Raw genomic sequence first — 21,832 nt, 5'->3', positions numbered from 1 at the left:
AGGTCAATTTCTCTAACTCTTTTACGCAGGCGTTCTTGCGGTTTGCAAGCACAGGCTGCTGAAGCTCGCTTGCTGGCAGGGACTTTGAAATGCTATAGAGTTGTGGCAGTAAACATGGCTACAGCCAGTACCTCAGCCATGAGGCTGGAAAGCTAAGGAATGGGCTACATCTAGCCGGCAAAGCCACGGCTTTAGTCCTACTGAGATTGCTTGGTAAATTAAAGACTCATGTGGTCAGAAAAACAGAGAGAGATACAGTAAAGAGAGCATCAAAGACAAAGAAAATGTTTAAATGATTTACAGCGTGTTAAAAATATATGCAGGCTAAAAGTTGAAGTTCTTAAAGTAAAAAACAATAAAAAAAGGAAGAGAATTGTTGTGTGTGGTAGTACACACCTTTAATCCCAACACTTGGGAGGCAGAGGGAGATTGACCTCTGTGACTTCAAGGTGTGGTGGCACACGCCTTTAATCCCAGTGCCTAGAAGGCAGAGACAAACAGATCTCTGTGAGTTCAAGGTGTAGTAGTGTACACCTTTAATCCCAATGCCTGTGAGGCAGAGACAGGTGGATCTCTTAGAGTTCAAGGACAGCCTGGTCTACAGAGTTATTCCAGGTCAAAGATACAGAGAACCTGTCTCAAAAAGCAAAAAATAAAAATAAACAAAATAAGAGGTTAAAATAAAACGCACAAAAATGGAAAATACACAGAGAATCTTGATACTGTATGCTATTATGCTCTCTTTGAATTATTTGAATGCTGAGGAAAGAGCAACAGCTGCTAAAAAATATTTATAAATGCTGCTGAACTAATCCAACATAGATATTTTGAAAATGCCTTGACTTTGAAATTTGGATATAAGGACATGATGCTTTGGAAAGGAGTTTCTTATTTTGTTTTCACAGAGGATGAGACCCTGTTCATTTCGTCTATTCCGATATGGTATGATGGACCACGCCCTCCTGAAGGGTTGCTATAAACATCTTCAGAAAATTGCTTCGCTCAACTGCCAACTGCACACAGGTTGTACCATGAAAGACCTCATTAACGACGCCCCCATTCAGCAGGAAGCAGTTTGGAGAGAAAAAACTGCACCCATGTTCCCAAATATGGTTTATAAATGTTCTTTTACATTTAAAGGGGGATATAATATAGATATGAATAATTTGCATTAGTATAGATTTTGCTTTATTGATAGAGATTTAAGGTCAATTTTGTTATATGTATATGCATATTTCTGCTATTGATTAAGATATTGTGATTGTGTACTTCATTAAAAAATGTAATGTATAATTAAGAAATATAGGTTAATGGATAATCATCAGTAATAGTCAAGCTTGTAGTCATGTTAGTTAGATTTTCTAGATATATATAGATACATTTCAGTTAGATAGACATTCTTCATATCTTTCAAAGACTATAGAATATGGCATTTTAAATGTTTTAATAACTTAGGGTTTTTCTTTTTTTTTTTTTTTTTTTTTATTTTATTTTATTTTTTTTTTTATTTATTAAGGATTTCTGCCTCCTCCCCGCAACCGCCTCCCATTTCCCTCCCCCTCCCAAATCGGGTGACTTGATCAGGGTTTTTCATGACAATGAGACACTCTGCTCCTGGCAGCACCAATCTACTTCAAGAGGAAGATGGGCATCAAAGAGGATCCTTATGGAGTTTGATAGCCATTTGGGCAAGAAACTGCTCTTGCCTGGACTATTGCATAAACTGGAAACAGAGAACCTGCAGAGAGAGGACTACTGAACTTGCCTAAAGGTGAGATGATCTTTCGGGGTTCCTGATTCATGAAGGAGTCTGCAAGACAATCTGCAGGACACAACGGATAGTGACTGAACTGACTTTGAATTTTCCTGCTTCATGGAAATGTCTGCTGGATACTATGGGCCTGAAGGCTGAAGATTGATGCCCCAATGGTACAGAGGAACTTTGGGTGACTGTCCAGGCAGCGAGATGTCTCTGTCACTTCTAGAGTTTTGGAAGTTTCTTACTTGTTTACTTAGGTAATATTATATCCTTCTGGAGTCTTTGATGCAGTTGAAGAATATATAGATAGTTATAGTTTTCCTTAGTTATGATAAAAGATAAAGTAGATGTAAATATTGTAACTGTAATTCTTGCTTTATAACTGTTTGTTATATGTAATTTTGCTATGTTAAAGTTAAAGCCTTTCCTTTTTGTTTAAACAGAAAAAGGGGAAATGATGGAGGAAGGTCATTGGTTAAGTAATAAAGAAACTGCTTGGCCTCATTGGTTAGAACATAGGTGGGTGGAATAAACAGAACAGAATGCTGGGAGGCAGAGGAAGTGAGCTCAGAGATGTCATGCTCCCCTCTCCCGGGAAGAGGCGATAGCTCTGCTCTCTGAGGAACATGCCATGAAGCTTCGACCCAGGATGGACGTAGGCTAGAATCTTCCCAGTAAGTGCACCTAGCAGTGCTACACAGATGATTAGAAATGGGCTAAATTAATATGTGAGAATTAGCCTAGAAGAGGCTAGATAGAAATGGGCCAAGCAGTGTTTAAATGAATACAGTTTGTGTGTTGTTATTTCGGGCATAAGCTAGCAGGCGGCCGGGGTGCTGGGGATGCAGCCCAGCCGCTCCCACTATAACAGGTGATTGTCTGCCCGATGTAAGTCCGTATTCTTATTTTCCCTGCCTCTTTTAATTGTAACTATTAAATTCTGGTCAAGGCTTGACTTAATTGCTTTTAACACTGACTAAAATTTTATGTATTTATCTCTAGGGTCTACTTAATTTTGTTTAATTAGTTGAAGATTTTATGTTAGAACATAGGCAGTAACCTACATATTTAGGAACATCATCGATACTGATCATTAGCTCATGATGACTTTTCCTTTAGTGCAAAAGAAGAAAGAGAAAATTAGAAGGATAAAAACAAAACAAACCACAAATTCCTGTAAAAATTCCAAGTAATCATATACAGATTGACAAATCTAATTGATTTTAGATGAGATCTTATGAGACATATCTGTCCTCTACTGTCCAGATGGGAACTGTTTAGACCACAAACACATTTCTATGTCTCAACTAAAATATATGTTTAAAATCTCATAAGGAATAAATTGTGCTGGTTTTGTTGTTGTTTATGTTAGAATCTCCCTCTTCTCACATATCTAATGCCATGCTTCATGAGAAATGTGGGTGGTTCCAGGTGGAGAGGCTTCCAGGAAGTGCATGATCAAACCAAACCCTTTCTCCTAAGCTAAAATTCATAAGAAACTACCATTAGCAGAGCATGCCTTCTGTGCTAGACAAGGAACTAGGAACTTCAGAGGATCACCAGTGCATGCCAAATGTTTACCAAAGTGTCTGAATGTAGAAAACAGTCAAATGTCACCTGTGGTGGTTATTTCATAGGCATTATCTTAGAAGATTTACTCATTAGTCTTCTAAAACAGATTCCATGATCTCCACCTTACAAGGAAAGAATTGAGGCTCATAAAAGCTCAAAGTAACACAGCTGTTTCATGAGTATGTATCATTGAACTTCTAAATACAATTTCTTGCCAACATAACACATGTATACTTGAAACATGAAAAAAGAAAATGTACTGAGAGAATGGAGTATGAAGAGTTAGGTTCAAATCCTAGCTCTATGAGCTTTTGCTGTATAACTCACAATTAATATGACCAATCAATATCAATTTAGTCAATAATATCAATATGATCAATTAATATCAATTTAGTCATCTATAAAAATGGCAACAATAATATACACCTCCCATGATTACTTTGATCAAGATACAATAATTTCAAACATCTATGAGAGCCAGGAAAATAGTAGGCAATCAAACATCAAATCTAGGCTGGGCAGTGGTAATGCATGCTTTTAAGCCCAGAATTAGGGAGGCAGAGGCAGGTGGATCTTTGTGAGTTTAAGGCCAGCTTGGTCTACAAGAGCTAGTTCCAGGACAGGCTCCAAAGTTACAGAGAAACCCTGTCTAGAAACCAAAGCAAACAAAACACAACATCAAATCTAGGCTGAGGAGATAGCTAAGCCAGTGAAGTCCCAAATTCAATCCCTGAATCAACATAAAAAGCCAGGTGTGGTGTGAATCCTTACACTTGTAATCTTAGTTCTGGGGAGGCAAAGAAAGGGGTTCATCAACTAGTCAGCTTAGCCCATCAGTGAGCCTAAATCCCAGTGAGAAACCCTACCTCAAAACAAGGTAAAGGGCTCTCCAAAAAATAACACTAAGGTCAAACTCTGGTCTTCACATCCGCATGCACCAAACAAACAAACAACCTAATGCTGAAGCATCTGGAGTGTATTTTCAAATACAGGTCCCACGAATATGTTTCTCTTTGAAAAAGAGAAACCAAAACCATTTCGACTAATTGTTTTAGGAAATTAAAATCACAAAACCTCAATTCTGTGAGAATAGGCATCATCTTAAGCAACATGAATATACTGAAACATGAAGATATACAGAATTGTATGAGGCAGAAAAACATTAGTTCTATTTTAAAAGTCATAAATGGAGGCTCAGAGAACTTAAGTAATTAAGTCAAGATCATAAAGGATAAAACAGTATCAACAATATCTCTATGAAATAATACTTATAACCTATTTTTAAACGTATAGGTAGTCTCACTATAAAAAAAATACAATAGTTTGTAGAATTTCAGTTTAAATTCTTCTTTTGGAAGCACATCTATCACACGAGGAAACTATACATGAACATAATTAATGCAATTTCCATCCTTGAGCTGTATTCTGTCATTATAGTACAGGGAGATAAGCAGAAGCATAAATAAGAGGGAAATTACATATATATGTGTGTGTGTATTAGAAATGAATCAGTATAAATTCGTGTACTTCTAGGATAACAAGGGGCATACAAGAACATGGAGAAAGGTTGGAAGTAAGGGTAAAAAGATTACGGGAGGCATCTAGGCTTTGCTTTGGTCTGGCAGATTGAGAGGCTCAGTGCACGCATCTAAACAAGTTCCTTAGGAGTACCTGATAGAAGATACATGGAAGATTATCTCCCCACTTATATTGTGGAGGTGGGAATTAAACCCAAGTCCTTATGCATGAAAGACACACACCCTATCAACTAAGCTACATCCCAAGCCTTGAAATAAACTTTTTATGAAAAATTTAAACTATTTTACATATTATTCAGGTTTTTTTAATATAAAAACTCTCAGTTCCTTCATCTGTTCCTTTTCTTTCTGTAAAAGAAAGATAACAAAGGCCATAGTGTATGTCTGATGATGCTACTATTATTTGTTATATCAAACTTATTCATATCTTCTTAAATATCAGATTCTCTCCATACAGATTATCTTCTCTGTTAAGAGATACAAAATAATCTTTGCACTGTTTTAGTATTCTTTCTGTTTCTAGTAAGTTGACTTTAGGTAAACATTATGTGCATATAAGTCAATGCAATGAGAACTTCATTATGTATTTCACTACAGACTATATGAAATATGAATATAATTACAACCATGTCTATCAGTAACTCACACCTAGAGTTACTGTAGGTGTTCCTGTAGAGAAAGTAAATATGTGGTTTTCTTTAATAGTGGAGAAATGGAAGCAGAGGTGATACCCAGTACACTGTCTCTGCCTTTTCCCCAGATAACATGTTCACTTCCTATTGCCTTTGGATCAAGATGGGAATATTCTAGCTCTGGCACCACATCTGTGTGCATGCTGCCTTGCTTCCTGCCATGATGAAAATGGACTAAACCTCTGAACTATAAGTGAGCCACTCCAACTAAATATTTTCCTTTATAAGGACAATGGCATGGGGTTTTGATCCTACTTCATGTTCTGGCTTTGTGGGAACCTAGCCAGTTTGGATGTTCACCTTCCTAGACATGGACGGAGGGGGGAGAACCTTGGACTTTCCACAGGGCAGGGAACCCTGACTGCTCTTTGGACTGGAGAGGGAGGGGGAGAGGAGTGGAGAGAGGGGGAGAAGAGCGGGAGGAGGGGGAGGGAAATGGGAGGAGGTGGAAACTTTTTTTTTCTCAATAAAAAATTAAAAAAAAAACAAGTAGGTTCATTTAGTTCTGATAGGTGGTCAAGATATGCAAATGTATTTCTGCTCCTTCTGTTGTAGCTATGAGGTTACCTGGGGAGAGACTGTGTCCAGGACACTGGTCTAAGGCAGTTTCACTACCTAAACTACAACTGCCTAAACAACAAAATGCTAATGATTTGATGTCTCAAAATGTAAAGTGGTTAACTGAGTTAACATCCTTTGTAGCATGTTAATAAAGTCTTTTGTTACTTCTTCCCCTGCCCATTTGAATTGGGAATAAAAACAAATGGAAAAAAAAAAGAGTACCCCTGATAATGGTGTCTCTTCACAGCAATACAAACTCCAAGACTATTGTCTTTACAAAAAATATGTAAGATACATAAAACATAAAAATTACATGTATTAATGGGGTTCTGTGTAACATATCCATACATGTATACATTGTGTAATAACTAAATAAAGTTAATCATCTATATAGCCAAACTTTATTTTTGGGAGAGTTGTGGTACTGGAATCAATTAGTGGTTAAGTCTGTAGGACAGGCTTTCATACTTAGAAAATTCTTTCCTAGCAAAAGTTAAAGCACTATTAGTAGAAACTAATAGTATTAAGGTTTACAATTTAATTGAACCGACAAACACATCACCTGAAAGGTACTGAAAAATACGGCTTCTGACAGTTGGGTTCAATGAGATGCTATGGATTTAAGTTACTAATCCTGGAAGAAGTCCAAACTGCATGAAAAAAATCAACTTCACAAACCTACATTTGAAAATTTGTTTGAAAGTCTTGTAGCCTAGTCAAGTAGAAAAGTCATCTTACATTTAAACTTTGTCACTCCTTCCAAAGGAAAAACAGCTCTTCCTTTCTATAAACACTAACTTTCTTTGGCAATTTGAACTGACACAGCCTGTAGGAAGGAGCTAAGAAAATACTATGCATGGATCCCACTTCTTGCAAGTGGAACACTGGTACTAAAAGCTGTTGTTTTAGAGGCAATTAGGCAAATAAGATGCCTAGCAAGATTTCGGAACTGAAGCAGTGCAAGAAGTTCCTTATCTGCAATGAGATTTTGCACTAAAGCAAGGACTAGCTGCTACACACAGATATACCATCTTTTGTACTATCCTTCATCCCTTTGCCATTGGATAGAATATAATGGAGTAAGATGATGAGAACTATGATCTTGGATTTCTGTTTACTCCTTTTGAAAGGAAAGCATATGAAGAAGTAGGTTCTACCACTCATCCCAAAGAAACTCAGTATTTTTAGAAACCCTGACTCATGCACTAAGGAGGAAGCAAGATAATCTTTTGTTGTAAATGACTACTACTTCAAGAAATATTTTCACCTCATCAATTCCACAACTTAATCAAACAAAGGTGAAGAAAAATATTTAATAAATATGTTTGGACTTTTATTTTGAAATTCATTAAATGTACTTTATTAAAGAAAGTCCTGAGTTAAGTGTAATTATAAATTGAATTAATTCCATATCGGAGCCTGACAGAACACATAATGCAGGAAAATATAATACAATATTATGGTAAAACTATATTAACAAAATGATTGACAGTATTTGACTTAATTTGGGAAAATGATACTATGTTAAAGTTAACAGAGAACTTGTTTCTTTAGAAAATTATCAGAAATAAGGCTTTCAGTTAAGAGCACTGGGTATTCTTGCAGAGGACCTGGGTTTGATTCTCAGCACCCATATGGTGGCTTACAAACATTCATAACTTCAATTTCAGGGGCTTCAAAGACCTCTCCTGACTTCTGGAAACACTCAGGCATACTATGGTATACTTATATACACTTAGATAAAACATTAATACATATAAAATAAGATAAATATTAACTTTTATCATATACACACTTATTTTAAAAACTCATTAAAGCTGGGCACGGTCACTCATGATTGCAGTCCCAGAGTACAGGAAGCTTAAACAGGAGGATCATTATGAGCTAGAGGCCAGCACGCGACACACAGTGAGTTCTAGGCCAGCTGGGATTACTGACTGTCTCAAAAACTTCCTTATTATTAAAAAAGCAAAAGCTTGCTAAATTCACCACTAATCATTTTTACGAACTCTATATATTTCTGGATTCCCCATAAGCAAAGGGAGATTATACATCCATGTTCTAGTTTCCCTTTTTAATTCCTTTTCTCTTTACTACTGTTGAGTAAGGGCCATGAGGAGATGGAATGAATCTATAAGGCATATCCCCTGGTTGAAGAATACCAAAAATAGCTCCATGCCATGCCATATGTGGTAGCAGAAAAGAACAAGATCTTGGATCCTCAAAACTTTTGGCTTTTCTTCAATACATTATAACCTGACTCATAATTCTTTTAAGTAAACTGCATTCTTGGCTAGCTTAGCAGCAGTAATTGTTGGATATATACTAAATATAGAATTTTGTATTTAGGATAAATGAGAAATTATATTGTTAGTTTTTCTGAAAATATCAAATTGGCTTATTCTACAGAGAAAATGACTATTATAGGTATGAACAAGAAATGTCTACTACCAGACTTTACTTTACCTTAGAAGGCTCCAAATTCAGATGTTTTAGTACCTATGAAATTTATTAAAAATAAAAATGCCTGAGACTTAAAGCCTTAGATCAATATCTGCATTTCCACTAACCCTCCTTATACTGAATTATGGTTACTCTATGTTGATAAGGCTTGAGAACCGCTGCTCTCAGGGCATGCTACAAAACTATCATTATTCCTGACATGTATTATTACTCACGTGTAAACTTTAAGAACAAAATCTTTTTCTTCTTTTAATTCTGTAAGTGACTGTAGAACATCCAAAATGCTTAGAACCGCACAGCCATACGGCCGCCTGTAGTGCAGGTGAGCAGGACCCTTTTTGGAGTCATTCAGGAGCATTCGACCTTGGGGATCGCAGAAAACACCAATTAGGCAGAGAACGCCAACACTCTTCTCTAGTACCTTCTAATTATCAGCCAGTGACACCAGAGCTACAGGTCCTAAAAGATTCCCAAAGACGAATAAAGAGCTAAAGTGAGTCATCTAAGGATATCTGTAAGGAAGAACACCAAATCAGCTTCTGGCCAAAGTCTTTTTTCTGTGTCACATTTGGTCAATTAATCCCAACAGTACATTTATTAATCAAATGAAAATAAGAATGACTTGATGAATTTCTTTAAAAAAAAGTCAGTGAACTGATAAGATTTAAACTTGATGGCTATACTACTAATAAAAGTTCAGTATTTTTAGCTGCTCTTATAAACCATATATTCATAGGTATAAAGGTTCTCAACTAGAAGTTCTTCCTCTAACCAAATTCTAATGCCAGAGATGCTGATGAACCATTGTGGGAGTGAGAGAAATCACGAGCTATGGATTGCTGCTTATTCCTCAGAGAGAGCAAGGCTGTGCCAACAGTGATAAAGCTCTTGCAAAAAATGTGATTTCAACAGATGCTTTATGAAGAAAGGCAAAATAGCTGTTATATTATCAAAGGATTAAACATATTTTTGACAAAATTATATACTATATTCTAGAATTTAAACTAAGAAAGAAGACTTAGTTCTATCATCCAAACCTGAAATATGTATGGCCAATAAAACAATGGAACAGCAGTGCAAGGTCACTTTCTTTCATCTCAGTTTGAGTAGAAATGAGAAGCTACTTATCTTCTGCAATGGCAACATTAATTTTGTTGGAAATGGCACGATTGCATAGTTTCGGAAAGAAACTAAAGCAAGGGGCATGTAACACTTGTTCAATTGGCATTCTACTAACTCTAAGAACTCTGGAGGAAAAAAACCCATACAGAAGCAGGCAATGTTACAGGAAGGATATTAAAAAAAAATCAGACCACTTAAAATACAAAATTTGGGCCTGAATTCAAAGAGGGAACAGAAGATTGGAAATGGGGAAAACATGTATTTATTTGCATCAAACCCAGCTACTGCAGCAGCTGAGATTAAAGGCAAAGCAAAGCAAACCACAGCAAACCAAAAAAAGAGGCTAGACTCTAATCCTGATAAAGTTCAGATGTATACTTTTCCTAAGCTTGACCAGTATTAATCATGAGAACAGCTAAAGTGAACAATACCTATTCGGATCACATGGGCCACTATGTATAAATCTCTCTTCATGTCTTTGCTGCTCAGATCCTAAGAAAAGAAAAAGAATAAATAAATCTAGGCAAATAATGCACAGAAAATGATGATAAATTTCATTTCATTTGAACTTCATAGCAGTTTCTTTTTAATATATATTAAAGGGGGAGAAGGGAGATTAGAGAACATAACATTTAATATATACAATAAGATTTATACAGTGGAGAGGCCCTATTACTGAAAATACTACTTTGTCATTCAACAATGAAAGCCTGAACTGGTGCTCAGCTAGACGTTTAACCCCTATTGACTACCTCATGATGCTGGAGGAAAAAAGTAATCACCAATATCAACCAAGTACAAAACCTATGATGTAAAACAGCAAGCTGCCTGCAAGATAAATTGGTACAAATGTTAGGAGTAATAAACTACTTTATGATTGAATTTAGGACACATTTCATGAGATAGATTTCACACCAGTGTTCAAATGACCAGGAACTTGAGACTAGAAAAGTCGTGGATTCTAGGGGGAAAACCTATTACTATTATTCTACTAAAGGAACCCAGCAATAAAATTATTCCTAATGACATACTGCTATGCCCATAGATCAATGCCTTTCTCAACCCTCATCAGAGAAGTTTCTTCTTGCAGAAGATGGGAACTGACACAGAGACCCACAACTGGACAGTATGCAAAGAATGAGATACTTTGGAGGACTCAGTCCTAACTGGGACATCAAGCCCTTCACCTCAAGGCTCAGGGATCTACGCCAAAGAAAAGAAGGAAAGATTGTAAGAGCCAGGCATGGTAGATGACTCCAAGGAAACAGTATTTTCTAAACAAAATAGAACTGACAAAGACTACAACAATACCTACAAAACCTGCACAGGTTCAAACCATACAAAATCACAGTGGAATTTGTGGTTGAGAACGCTGTTCTTTGAAAGAACAGAGTTAAGTTCCCAGCATCTACACAGTGACTTACAAACATAAGAAACTCCAGTTCCAGGGAATCGAATGCTTTCTTCTAATCTCCACAGGCACTAGGCTCGCACATGGTTCACATATGTATTGTGAAAAACACCCACACACATAATATAAATCTAAAAGAAGTTTAATAAAAATAAAAATGAAATTTTAAATATTTTCAAGTTAACACTGTAATAAGTTATACAATAGCCAAGTGGTGGTGGTGCATGCGTTTAATCCCAGCACTTGGGAGGCAGAGGAGAGGCAAATAGATCTCTATGAGTTTGAGGCCAGTTTGGTCTATAGAGTGAGTTTCAAGTTAGCCAGGACTGTTACACATAAAAATCCTGCCTTGGAAAGACAAAAAAAGGATATACAATAAATAATAGAAATTGAAAAAAATTTTTCAAGTATTTTATGCTCATTCTTAAAGTTTATATATTTCCTGAAGGTTTGGTACATTTTCAAATAATATAGTTCCATCTACATAGCTAAACTAGTGTTAGTTCACCTGCACTTCAAAATGTCTAGCATCATTATCAACAGTGCTCCAGTGGACTGCCGCATAACCAAGAGTATATTAGGCAGTACAAATTGGACTCAATTTTTTAAATGAGGAACAAAGTTGGGAGAGGATGGAAAGGGCATGAATATGGAGGAGTTCAAGAAAGGGGATGAGTATGATTAAAAAAAATGTACAAAATTCTCAAGGAATTTATAAGAATTATTATTTAAAACCTTGTAGATACTCCTCCAATAAAGCTGGGAAACTTTAAAAAGTCCAGGGCTGTAGTACAAAGGGAACCACCTAGTAGCACACTAACAGCTTGTGCCTTCCCACTGTGGCAGAGAGGGGCACACCATGAGTATTACACACACTTTTATTTACACAGGTGATGCTTCAGCTTTGGCCTCTGGACTCAGATATATAAATAAAGTGCTAAATAAAATTTTGACTTACTATAATTACATTCAAACGTCTTCATAATTAAGTTTATTTTTAAGAGCATTCATATCTAAGAATTCAATAGCTTACTTATACACTTAGCTCTTTCAAATCTAAACAACAGTCACTAACAATCTCTCTTGTTTTAGTAGAAAATAAGGAGGATATCAAAATCTAGAAAAGCCTCTTTCTAACTAAGACATCCTCTTTCTGCTTTAGAAATAACATTGGTCAGGCACTCTCACTTCAAAGCTCTCTGCTCACATAAATCCCCTTTCCTGTAATCTCGATTCTTTCTTCTGTTTGGTGTTGAATAGAGTACACTGTTCTTTCTAGATTAGCCATTTTAATTTAATTCCCTCAATAATTGCCACGGGGTTGCTTTTCCTATTCTTTCTTCTTACATTACCTCCCGAGGTTTCAATGATGAGCTCAGTCATGGACAAAATATTATTTGAGCTTAGCTAGGTTTGAAAGCCTTCCTATACAGCTGAAGCATTCTTTTCTACATAGAGAACATTTTCAGTGAGAGCTATTCCACTGAGAGCCGTTTCTTATTCTGTAGTACCATCATCTGACATTTTGACAGATTAAATTGTAGTAAATGATCTGAAGTCAGGTGAAGAAACATAATTTTAGCTCTCCAATAAAGTCACATTTTAGATCTTCAAATAAATACTATTTTCCCTTAAGAGGCATCAAATCAACTTTAAGATAGCTCTCCACCTACCAGTCATGGGCCACATGCAAGGCCAAGAACATTGTGGAACTATAACACCTTGTAAGCTCATGAGGATTTCTGTTTTGCTCTATTTTGTTTTTGCTAGCATCTTGCTAATCCTCCAGCATCTGCCTCCTAACTAGCTAGTTGTAACAGACATAAGCAAACTATGTCTAGCCAATGAATTTGATATATCTTAACTATCACTGAAATAGGTCAAAGCATTCACAAGGATCCAAGAGCTTTAAATTGTGATATAGTCTTGTTTTTCTTCAATAAATTAATTAAATAAAGGTGGATAGTTGTTACTTAGTAGAAATAAATAAAGTTGATTTTGATAACACAAGAGCATTGTAGAATTACAAGATCTAATTTTTAATAAGCAGATTTGCCAAGCCTTCTGAGATGAGATGATGGCTTCATGAGTGGAGACCAAGAGCAATAACATAGTTATTTAGAAAAGTGTAAAGTACAGACGAGAGTAGAAAAATTCCTCCATTTGGTATTATAAAGAGGACAGGTTAGTTTACATGAACTTACTAGATGGCTCCTAAACTATAGGTCTGGTGGATGCCTTGGACATCAGAGATTTTATATGAAATAGCATATAAAATCTACATTAGGTACCTGATATTTTAAATAAAATTTCAATTAAAGACCACTGCTAACTAAAGGTCTCTACAAGTATTTCATTAAAACTTGATGGAAACATAAATCAATTCCTATTCTCACCAGTGGAGGTGGGAGATAAGAATAGATGTTTGTTTCCAGAGTGACAATATTTACACAGCAGGCCCTTGATTAAAGTTGGCACACGAAGGGGAAAGAGTATTTGCACATACTGTAAAAAGGGCACACATTCGTTCTATCTTCTCTGGGTTCCTTGGTCCACCATTCTTGTTCAGTCTCACCAGAAACCGTTCACTGAAATGTAGGAAAGAGAGAGACAGAAAATGTAATGAAACAAATTAAAAAGGCATATACAGAAAAATCCCTAAAGGCTTATGAAACAGCTTATTGCAAGGATTAAAACCACATGCACTGGTAAAATACCTTACTTGTTATGCCAAACAATTTGCAATGCATATATGTTGTTGTTTATTGATTAGTTGTGGTTGTGTCTAGTCTCTCTCAAGTGTGAGTTCCTTGAAAGTAGCAATGAGCTTATACTCCTCCATAAGTCTCCTTGAAGTTGGAGTCCAACTCTACACCTATTGTAGCAAATATAATCTCTAATATGAACAGATAATTGTAAAAATATGTATAATACTAGACCTAAAGGAAGTTATTCAGTTTATATCTTTCTACATATATAACTCCAGGGAATTATCTGAGGACTTTAACTACTATATACTGTTTTTCAAACTTTACCAAAGTCTTTATAAGAATTTTCCTTCTTGCTGGAATGAGAATTTAACAGACACTAAATATTTTATTCTCAATTCATACAGACCATTCTTGTAAGAAATTACAGACTAAAACACATCAGAAACAGTATTTGAAATATTCGGAAAAATATTCCCTTGCTCTCTAATCTTCCCATCCCAGCTCAACATCTCCTTCCTGCCCCCCCCCCCCCCCGCCCCAGGCTCCTTGCCAACTGTAACAGTAACACTAAGCCACAGTGAAAAATCTATGTTATCATAAAGGAAATGTTCTTTATATGCCCAGTTACACTCATTAAATGTCTTTGAGATTAACAAAAGAATGGTATGAAAATATTACACTTAGAATAATAAGATGCATCCTAGCTTTTTATATATTGATTTGTTCACCAAGTAAATAGAATTTTCTGGGATGCTCTATGTGCTGAACAAACATGGGAATACAAATGTGAACAAGATATATACAAGATACTTTTTAGTCCTTGTAGATAGTGAGATGTACATAACCAAATCTCAAAAGATTTAGGTCAGATATAAAGTTAAGATTCTTCATTTGAAGGAGTAAATGAGATTAAGAATGGAATTCATATAGAACGAGAAGAAGCTTTGATCAGAATCCTAAAGGTACTGAGATTTAAGAAATAGGCAAAAGAAAAACTAACAACAGAGAAACATAGGGACAAACAACAACACAGAAGAAAAGTACAATGGGATACTGTTTCAGTCAAGGCCATAGAGAATCACCTTAGCTAAGGACAAAATTTAGAATAGCAAGATGAGTCTGGGAGAGCTGCCTCAGTAAAATGGTAGAGAAGAACAGCTGTGTGAGAAGAATGAGGAAGTTCAAACAACAAATCTGTAACTCTGAAAGGCATGGTATAAAACAGAAGCGATGTACTTTTAGTTGCATGGAGATAAGGAAGGTCTTTCTTAAATGAGAAAATAAATCACATGGGTAAAGTCAAATTACTTTCAATAAAAATATCGAGGTAAAAGTTGAGTGGTGGTAGTGCATGCCTTTAATCCCAGCACTCGGGACACAGAAGCAGGTGGATCTCTGTGAGAGTTCGAGGCCAGCCTGGTCTACAAGAGCTAGTTCTAGGATAGGCTCCAAAGCTACAGAGAAACCCTGTCTCAAAAAACCAACCAACCAACAAACAAACAAGTCATCAAGGTAATTCAGAGAGATAAGCATGGAGCTGGACGGGTACTTCAGTGGTTAATGGCACTTGCTGTTTTTTCAGAGGACCTTGATTCCTATCTACAACAATTAACTTGAATGAATCACATACTTAAATAAGGCCAAACTATAAAATAACAAGAAAATAAAGGCAAAATACAGGATAAAATAAAGAAATACAGGATAAAATAAATAAAACAAATTTCGTGTTGAAATTTGTGTTCTCATATTCAACATAAAAAAGCAAAAACAATTGGAGGCCTCAAATTATTACAATTCTTGTATCTTGTTGTAATTTGTGTTTTCATATTCAACATAATATAACCAAAAACACTTTGTGGTCTGGACTTATTAAGAAAATATCCATATACCAAAATTAAATCAAGACAGATAAATAATTTAAATAGACATATAACACTTACGGAAATAGAAGCAGTCATAAAAAGTCTTCCAACCAAAAACAGTCCAGGGCCAGATGGTTTCAGAGCAAAATTCTACCAGAATTTTAAAGAAGATCTAATTCCAATACTCTTCAAACTGTTCCACATAATAGAAACAGAAGGAACATTGCCAAATTCATTTTATGAAGCTACAGTTACCTTGATACCATAACCATACAAAGATGCAATAGAAAAAGGGAACTACAGATCAATCTCCCTCATGAACATAGATGCAAAAATACTCAATAAAATACAGGCAAACAGAATCCACGAATACATTAAAAAAATCATCCACTAACCCTGCAGAGATATATGAAACTCTGCCAATGCAATCTACCATATAAACAAAGAAAAAAACCCCACATGATCATCTCATTAGATGCTAAAAATGCCTTCAACAAAATTCAACATCCCTTCATGATAAAGGTCCTGGAGATATCAGGGACACAAGGAACATAACTAAATATAATAAAAGCAATTTACAGAAAGCCAATAGCCAACGTCAAATTAAATGGAGAGAAACTCAAAGCAATTCCACTAAAATTAGGAACATGAAAAGGCTGTCCACTCCATATTACTTCAATATAGTACTTGAAGTTCTAGCTAGAGCAATAAGACAACAAAAGGAGATCAAAGCGATACAAATTAGAAAAGTCAAACCATCACTATTTGCAGATGATATGTTAGTATATATAAGTGACCCCAAAAATTTGATGAGGGAACCCCTACAGATGATAAACACCTTCAGTAATGTGGCAGGATACAAGATCAACTCAAAAATATCAGTAGTCATCCTATATACAAATGATAAACAGACCGAGAAAGAAATCAGAGAAATAACACCCTTCACGATAGCTACAAATAACATAAAATATCTTAAAGTAACTCTAACCAAACAAGTGGAAAGCCTGTATGATAAGAACTTTAAATCTTGAAGAAAGAAATTTAAAAAAGACACCAGAAAATGGAAAAATCTCCCAAACTCTGGGGTAGGTGAATTAACATAGTAAAAACTGCAATCTTACCAAAAGCAATCAACAGATTCAATGCAATGCCCAGCAAAATTCTTCACAGAACTCGAAAGAACAATACTCAATTTCATACAGAAAAGCAAAACACCCCGTATGGCCAAAACAATCCTGTACAATAGAGGAAATTCTGCAGGCATCACAATCCCTGACTTCAAACTCTACTATAGAGCTATAGTAACAAAAACAGCTTAGTATTGGTATAAAAACAGACACGTGGAACAATGGAATCAAACTGAAGAGCCTGATATTAATCCATACACCTATGAATACCTGGTTTTTTGATAAAGAAGCCAAAATGGTACAACATAAAAAAATAAAACCTACTTAACACATAGTGCTGGCATAAGTGGGTATCAACATGTGAAAGAATGAAAATAGATCATGCACAAAACTCAAGTCCAAATGGATCAAGGACCTCAACATAAAACCAGTTATACTGAACCTGAAAGAAGAGAAAGTGGGAAGTAGCCTTGAACACATTGGAACAGGAGACCACTTCCTAAATATAACACCAGTAGAACAGACACTGAGAGCAACAAACAGTAAGCAGGACTTCCTGAAACGGAAATGCTTCTCTGTAAGGCAAAGGACAAAGAGAATATGACAAAATGACACCCTACAAAATGGGAAAAGAAGAACCAGCGTTGGGGTGAGTATCTGGCCCGCGGCGCCAGCCGAGAACGGGGATCTCGGGGGTCCCTTGGCCTCCTGTCTTTCTTGGGCTCTCTGCAGGACCTCTATTCCCTGGTTACTGCCTCTTTCTTCCTGGCCCACCCAGCTTCCGTCCAGAGCCCTCCCCACTTGGGCCCCACCGCCCTCTCTCGGTGCGTGGCATTGGGCGCTGGGTCCCAGTCTTCGGGGCGCCCAGGCGGGATGCAGTTCCTTTGTTTCTGTGGCCTGCCTGCACCAAGCAGGGTAGGCGCTTTGTTTGCGAGCTGCCCAACCAGCACGGAGGCCTGATCTCTCGGCCCTAGGAGAACCAGCGTTGGGGTGAGTATCTGGCCCGCGGCGCAAGCCGGGGACAGGGATTTCGGGAGTCCCTTGGCCTCCTGTCTTTCTTGGGCTCTCTGCAGGACCTCTATTCCCTGGGTACTGCCTCTTTCTTCCTGGCACACCCAGCTTCCGTCCAAAGCCCCCCCCCCCACTTCGCCCCCCCTGCCCCCCTGCCCTCTTTTGGCCCGTGGCATTGGGCGCTGGGTCCCAGTCCTCGGGGCGCCCGGGCGGGCTCCAGTGCCTTTGTTTCTGTGGCCTGCCTGCACCAAGCAGGGTAGGCGCTTTGTTTGCGAGCTGCCCAACCAGCACGGAGGCCTGATCTGTTGGCCCTAGGAGAACCAGCGTTGGGGTGAGTATCTGGCCCGCGGCGCCAGCCGGGGACGGGGATCTCGGGGGTCCCTTGGCCTCTTGTCTTTCTTGGGCTCTCTGCAGGACCTCTATTCCCTGGTTACTGCCTCTTTCTTCCTGGCCCACCCAGCTTCCGTCCAGAGCCCTCCCCACTTGGGCCCCACCGCCCTCACTCGGCGCGTGGCATTGGGCGCTGGGTCCCAGTCCTCGGGGCGCCCAGGCGGGATGCAGTTCCTTTGTTTCTGTGGCCTGCCTGCACCAAGCAGGGTAGGCGCTTTGTTTGCGAGCTGCCCAACCAGCACGGAGGCCTGATCTCTCGGCCCCAGGAGAACCAGCATTGGGGAGAACCAGCGTTGGGACGAGCCAGGGTTGGGCATGGAGACCTGATCCCTTGGTGCCAGGAGAGCCAACATATGGGAGGCCGCGTTGGGTAGGCAAGGAGACCTGATCTGGTAAAAGAAGATCCATAAGGGAGTATTTGGAAGAAGAGATGGGCAGACGCCAAGGCAAGAATTCGCCCAACAAACTGAAAAGCAACATGAAGCCACCATAAACCAGCGACCTCACAACGGAAGGACATGAACACCTTAATCAAGAAGGAGAAAAGATTGACTTCATGAAAGTGATTGACGCCCTTAAACAGCATGTAAAAAACGCCCTTATAGAAATGGATGAGAAATATAACAGAAAGTTTGAAGAATTGAATAAATCAGTGAATGATACCCTAGAAAACCAAGGAAAAACAATCAAACAGATAATGGAAACAGTTCAAGACTTGAAAACTGAAATGGAGGCAAAGAAGAAAACACAAACAGAGGGCCGGCTGGACATGGAAAATCTAGGTAAACGAATAGAGACTACAGAAACAAGCATAACCAGCAGAATACAAGAGATAGAAGAAAGACTCTCAGATTCTGAAGATACCATAGAGAAAATAAACACTATGACCAAAGAAAACAGCAAGTCCAACAAACTCTCATCACAAAACATTCAGGAAATATGGGACACAATAAAAAGACCAAACCTAAGAATAATAGGAGTAGAAGAAGGAGAAGAAGTGCAGCTCAATGGTCCAGAAAATATATTTAATAAAATTATAGAAGAAAACTTTCCCAACCTAAAGAAGGATATTCCTTTGAAGGTGCAAGAAGCATACAGAACACCGAATAGGCTGGATCAAAAAAAAACATCCCCTCGCCATATAATTATCAAAACACAAAGCATTCAGAATAAGGAAAAAATATTAAGAGCGGCAAAGGAAAAAGGCCAAATTACTTACAAAGGTAAACCTATCAGACTTACACCTGACTTTTCCATGGAAACCATGAAAGCCAGAAGGTCCTGGATAGATGTACTGCAGAAACTGAGAGACCATGGATGCAAGCCCAGATTACTATACCCAGCCAAGCTTTCGTTCACTATAAATGGAGAAAATAAAATTTTCCAGGATAAAAACAAATTTAAACAATATGCAGCCACAAATCCAGCCTTACAGAAAGTAATAGAAGGAAAATCACTAACCAAGGAGTCCAACAATGACCACAATAACTCAGTCATCTAGAGACCCTTCATCAACACAAACCAAAGAAGGGATACACAGAAACTCTACGACTAAAAAAAAATGACCGGAGTTAACAACCACTGGTCATTAATATCACTTAATGTCAAAGGTCTCAACTCACCTATAAAAAGGCACAGGCTAAGAGATTGGATAAGAAAACAGGATCCAACATTCTGCTGTTTACAAGAAACACACCTCAACCACAAAGACAGGCACCTACTCAGAGTAAAGGGTTGGGAAAAGGCCTATCAAGCAAATGGACCTAAGAAACAAGCAGGTGTGGCCATACTAATCTCTAACAAAGTTGACTTCAAACTTAAATCAATCAGAAGAGATGGAGAGGGGCATTTTATATTCATAACAGGAACAGTTCATCAGGATGAAGTCTCAATCCTGAACATCTATGCCCCTAATATAAAAGCACCCACGTACATAAAAGAAACATTGCTAAAATTCAAGGCAGCCATCAAACCACACACACTAATAGTAGGAGACTTCAACACTCCTCTCTCACCAATGGACAGGTCAATCAGACAGAAACCTAACAGAGAAATAAGAGAATTAATGGAGGTAATGAAACAAATGGACTTAACAGACATCTATAGAACATTCCACCCTAATAGGAAAGAATACACCTTCTTCTCTGCAGCTCATGGAACCTTCTCGAAAATCGACCACATAGTCGGTAACAAAGCAAACATCCACAGTTACAAAAAAGTATTACTAACCACCTGTGTCTTATCAGATCACCATGGATTAAAGTTAGAATTCAACAACAAGGCTACCCCTTGTAAATCTAACCAAGGAAGTAAAAGATCTATTTGACAAGAACTTTAAGGCATTGAAGAAAGAAACTGAGGAGTATACCAGAAAATGGATGGACATCCCTTGCTCTTGGATTGGGAGGATCAACATAGTAAAAATGGCAATTCTACCAAAGGCAATTTATAGATTCAATGCAATCCCCATCAAGATCCCATCAAAATTCTTCACAGATCTGGAGAGGACAATAATCAACTTTATATGGAAAAACAAAAAACCCAGGATAGCCAAAAGAATCCTATACAATAAAGGATCTTCTGGAGGCATTACCATCCCTGACTTCAAACTCTATTACAGAGCTACAGTAATGAAAACAGGGTGGTACTGGCATAAAAACAGAGAAGTCGACCAATGGAATCGTTTAGAAGACCCGGATTTTATCCCACAAACCTATGAACAACTCATTTTCGATAAAGGAGCTAAAAGTATATAATGGAAGAAAGAAAGCATCTTCAACAAATGGTACTGGCACAACTGGATGTCAACCTGTAGAAGAATGAAAATAGACCCATATCTATCACCGTGCACAAAACTCAAGTCCAAATGGATTAAAGACCTCATTATCAGCCCGAAAACACTGAACCTGATAGAAGAGAAAGTGGGAAATACCCTACAACAGATGGGCACAGGTGATCGCTTCTTAGGTATAACCCCAGAAGCACAGGCATTAAGGGCAACATTGAATAAATGGGACCTACTAAAACTGAGAAGCTTCTGTAAAGCAAAGGACACTGTCACTAAGACACAAAGGCAACCTACTAACTGGGAGAAGATCTTCACCAACCCCGCAACAGACAAAGGTCTGATCTCCAAAATATATAGAGAACTCAAGAAACTAGACTTTAAAATGCTAATTAACCCAATTAAAAAATGGGGCACTGAACTGAACAGAGAATTCTCAACAGAAGAAGTTCAAATGGCCAAAAGATACTTAAGGTCGTGCTCAATTTCCTTAGCAATCAGGGAAATGCAAATCAAAACAACTTTGAGATACCATCTTACACCTGTCAGAATGGCTAAAGTCAAAAACACCAAGGATAGCCTTTGCTGGAGAGGCTGTGGAGGAAGGGGTACCCTCATCCATTGCTGGTGGGAATGCAATCTTGTGCAACCACTGTGGAAGTCAGTGTTTCGGTTTCTCAGGAAATTCGGGATCAACCTACACCTGGACCCAGCAATACCACTCTTGGGAATTTACCCAAGAGATGCTCTATCACATGTCAAAAGCATTTGTTCAACTATGTTCATAGCAGTATTATTTGTAATAGCCAGAACCTGGAAACAACCTAG

The 21,832-nt window shown here is 37.8% G+C and overlaps 1 protein-coding gene across 5 annotated transcripts in view; it reads right to left on the bottom strand.

Moving 5' to 3' along the window:
- Dock3 (dedicator of cytokinesis 3) overlaps window positions 1-21,832 on the bottom strand; it is a 364,288-nt gene that overhangs the window by 133,809 nt on the left and 208,647 nt on the right. For all 5 annotated transcript variants that reach the window (XM_075964736.1, XM_075964739.1, XM_075964737.1 and 2 more), the window contains exons 10-12: window positions 13,625-13,706; window positions 10,139-10,199; window positions 8,801-8,948 (exon numbers count right to left, since the gene is read on the bottom strand). In XM_075964736.1, coding sequence (XP_075820851.1) covers window positions 8,801-8,948; window positions 10,139-10,199; window positions 13,625-13,706 — 291 coding nt within the window. The remainder of the gene's footprint in view (window positions 1-8,800; window positions 8,949-10,138; window positions 10,200-13,624; window positions 13,707-21,832) is intronic.

The sequence above is a fragment of the Microtus pennsylvanicus genome, chromosome 3 (genome assembly GCF_037038515.1).
Source record: "Microtus pennsylvanicus isolate mMicPen1 chromosome 3, mMicPen1.hap1, whole genome shotgun sequence".
Classification (NCBI taxonomy): domain Eukaryota; kingdom Metazoa; phylum Chordata; class Mammalia; order Rodentia; family Cricetidae; genus Microtus; species Microtus pennsylvanicus.
Note: the sequence above shows the minus strand (reverse complement) of the source record. Positions and strands in the feature narration are given on the sequence as shown.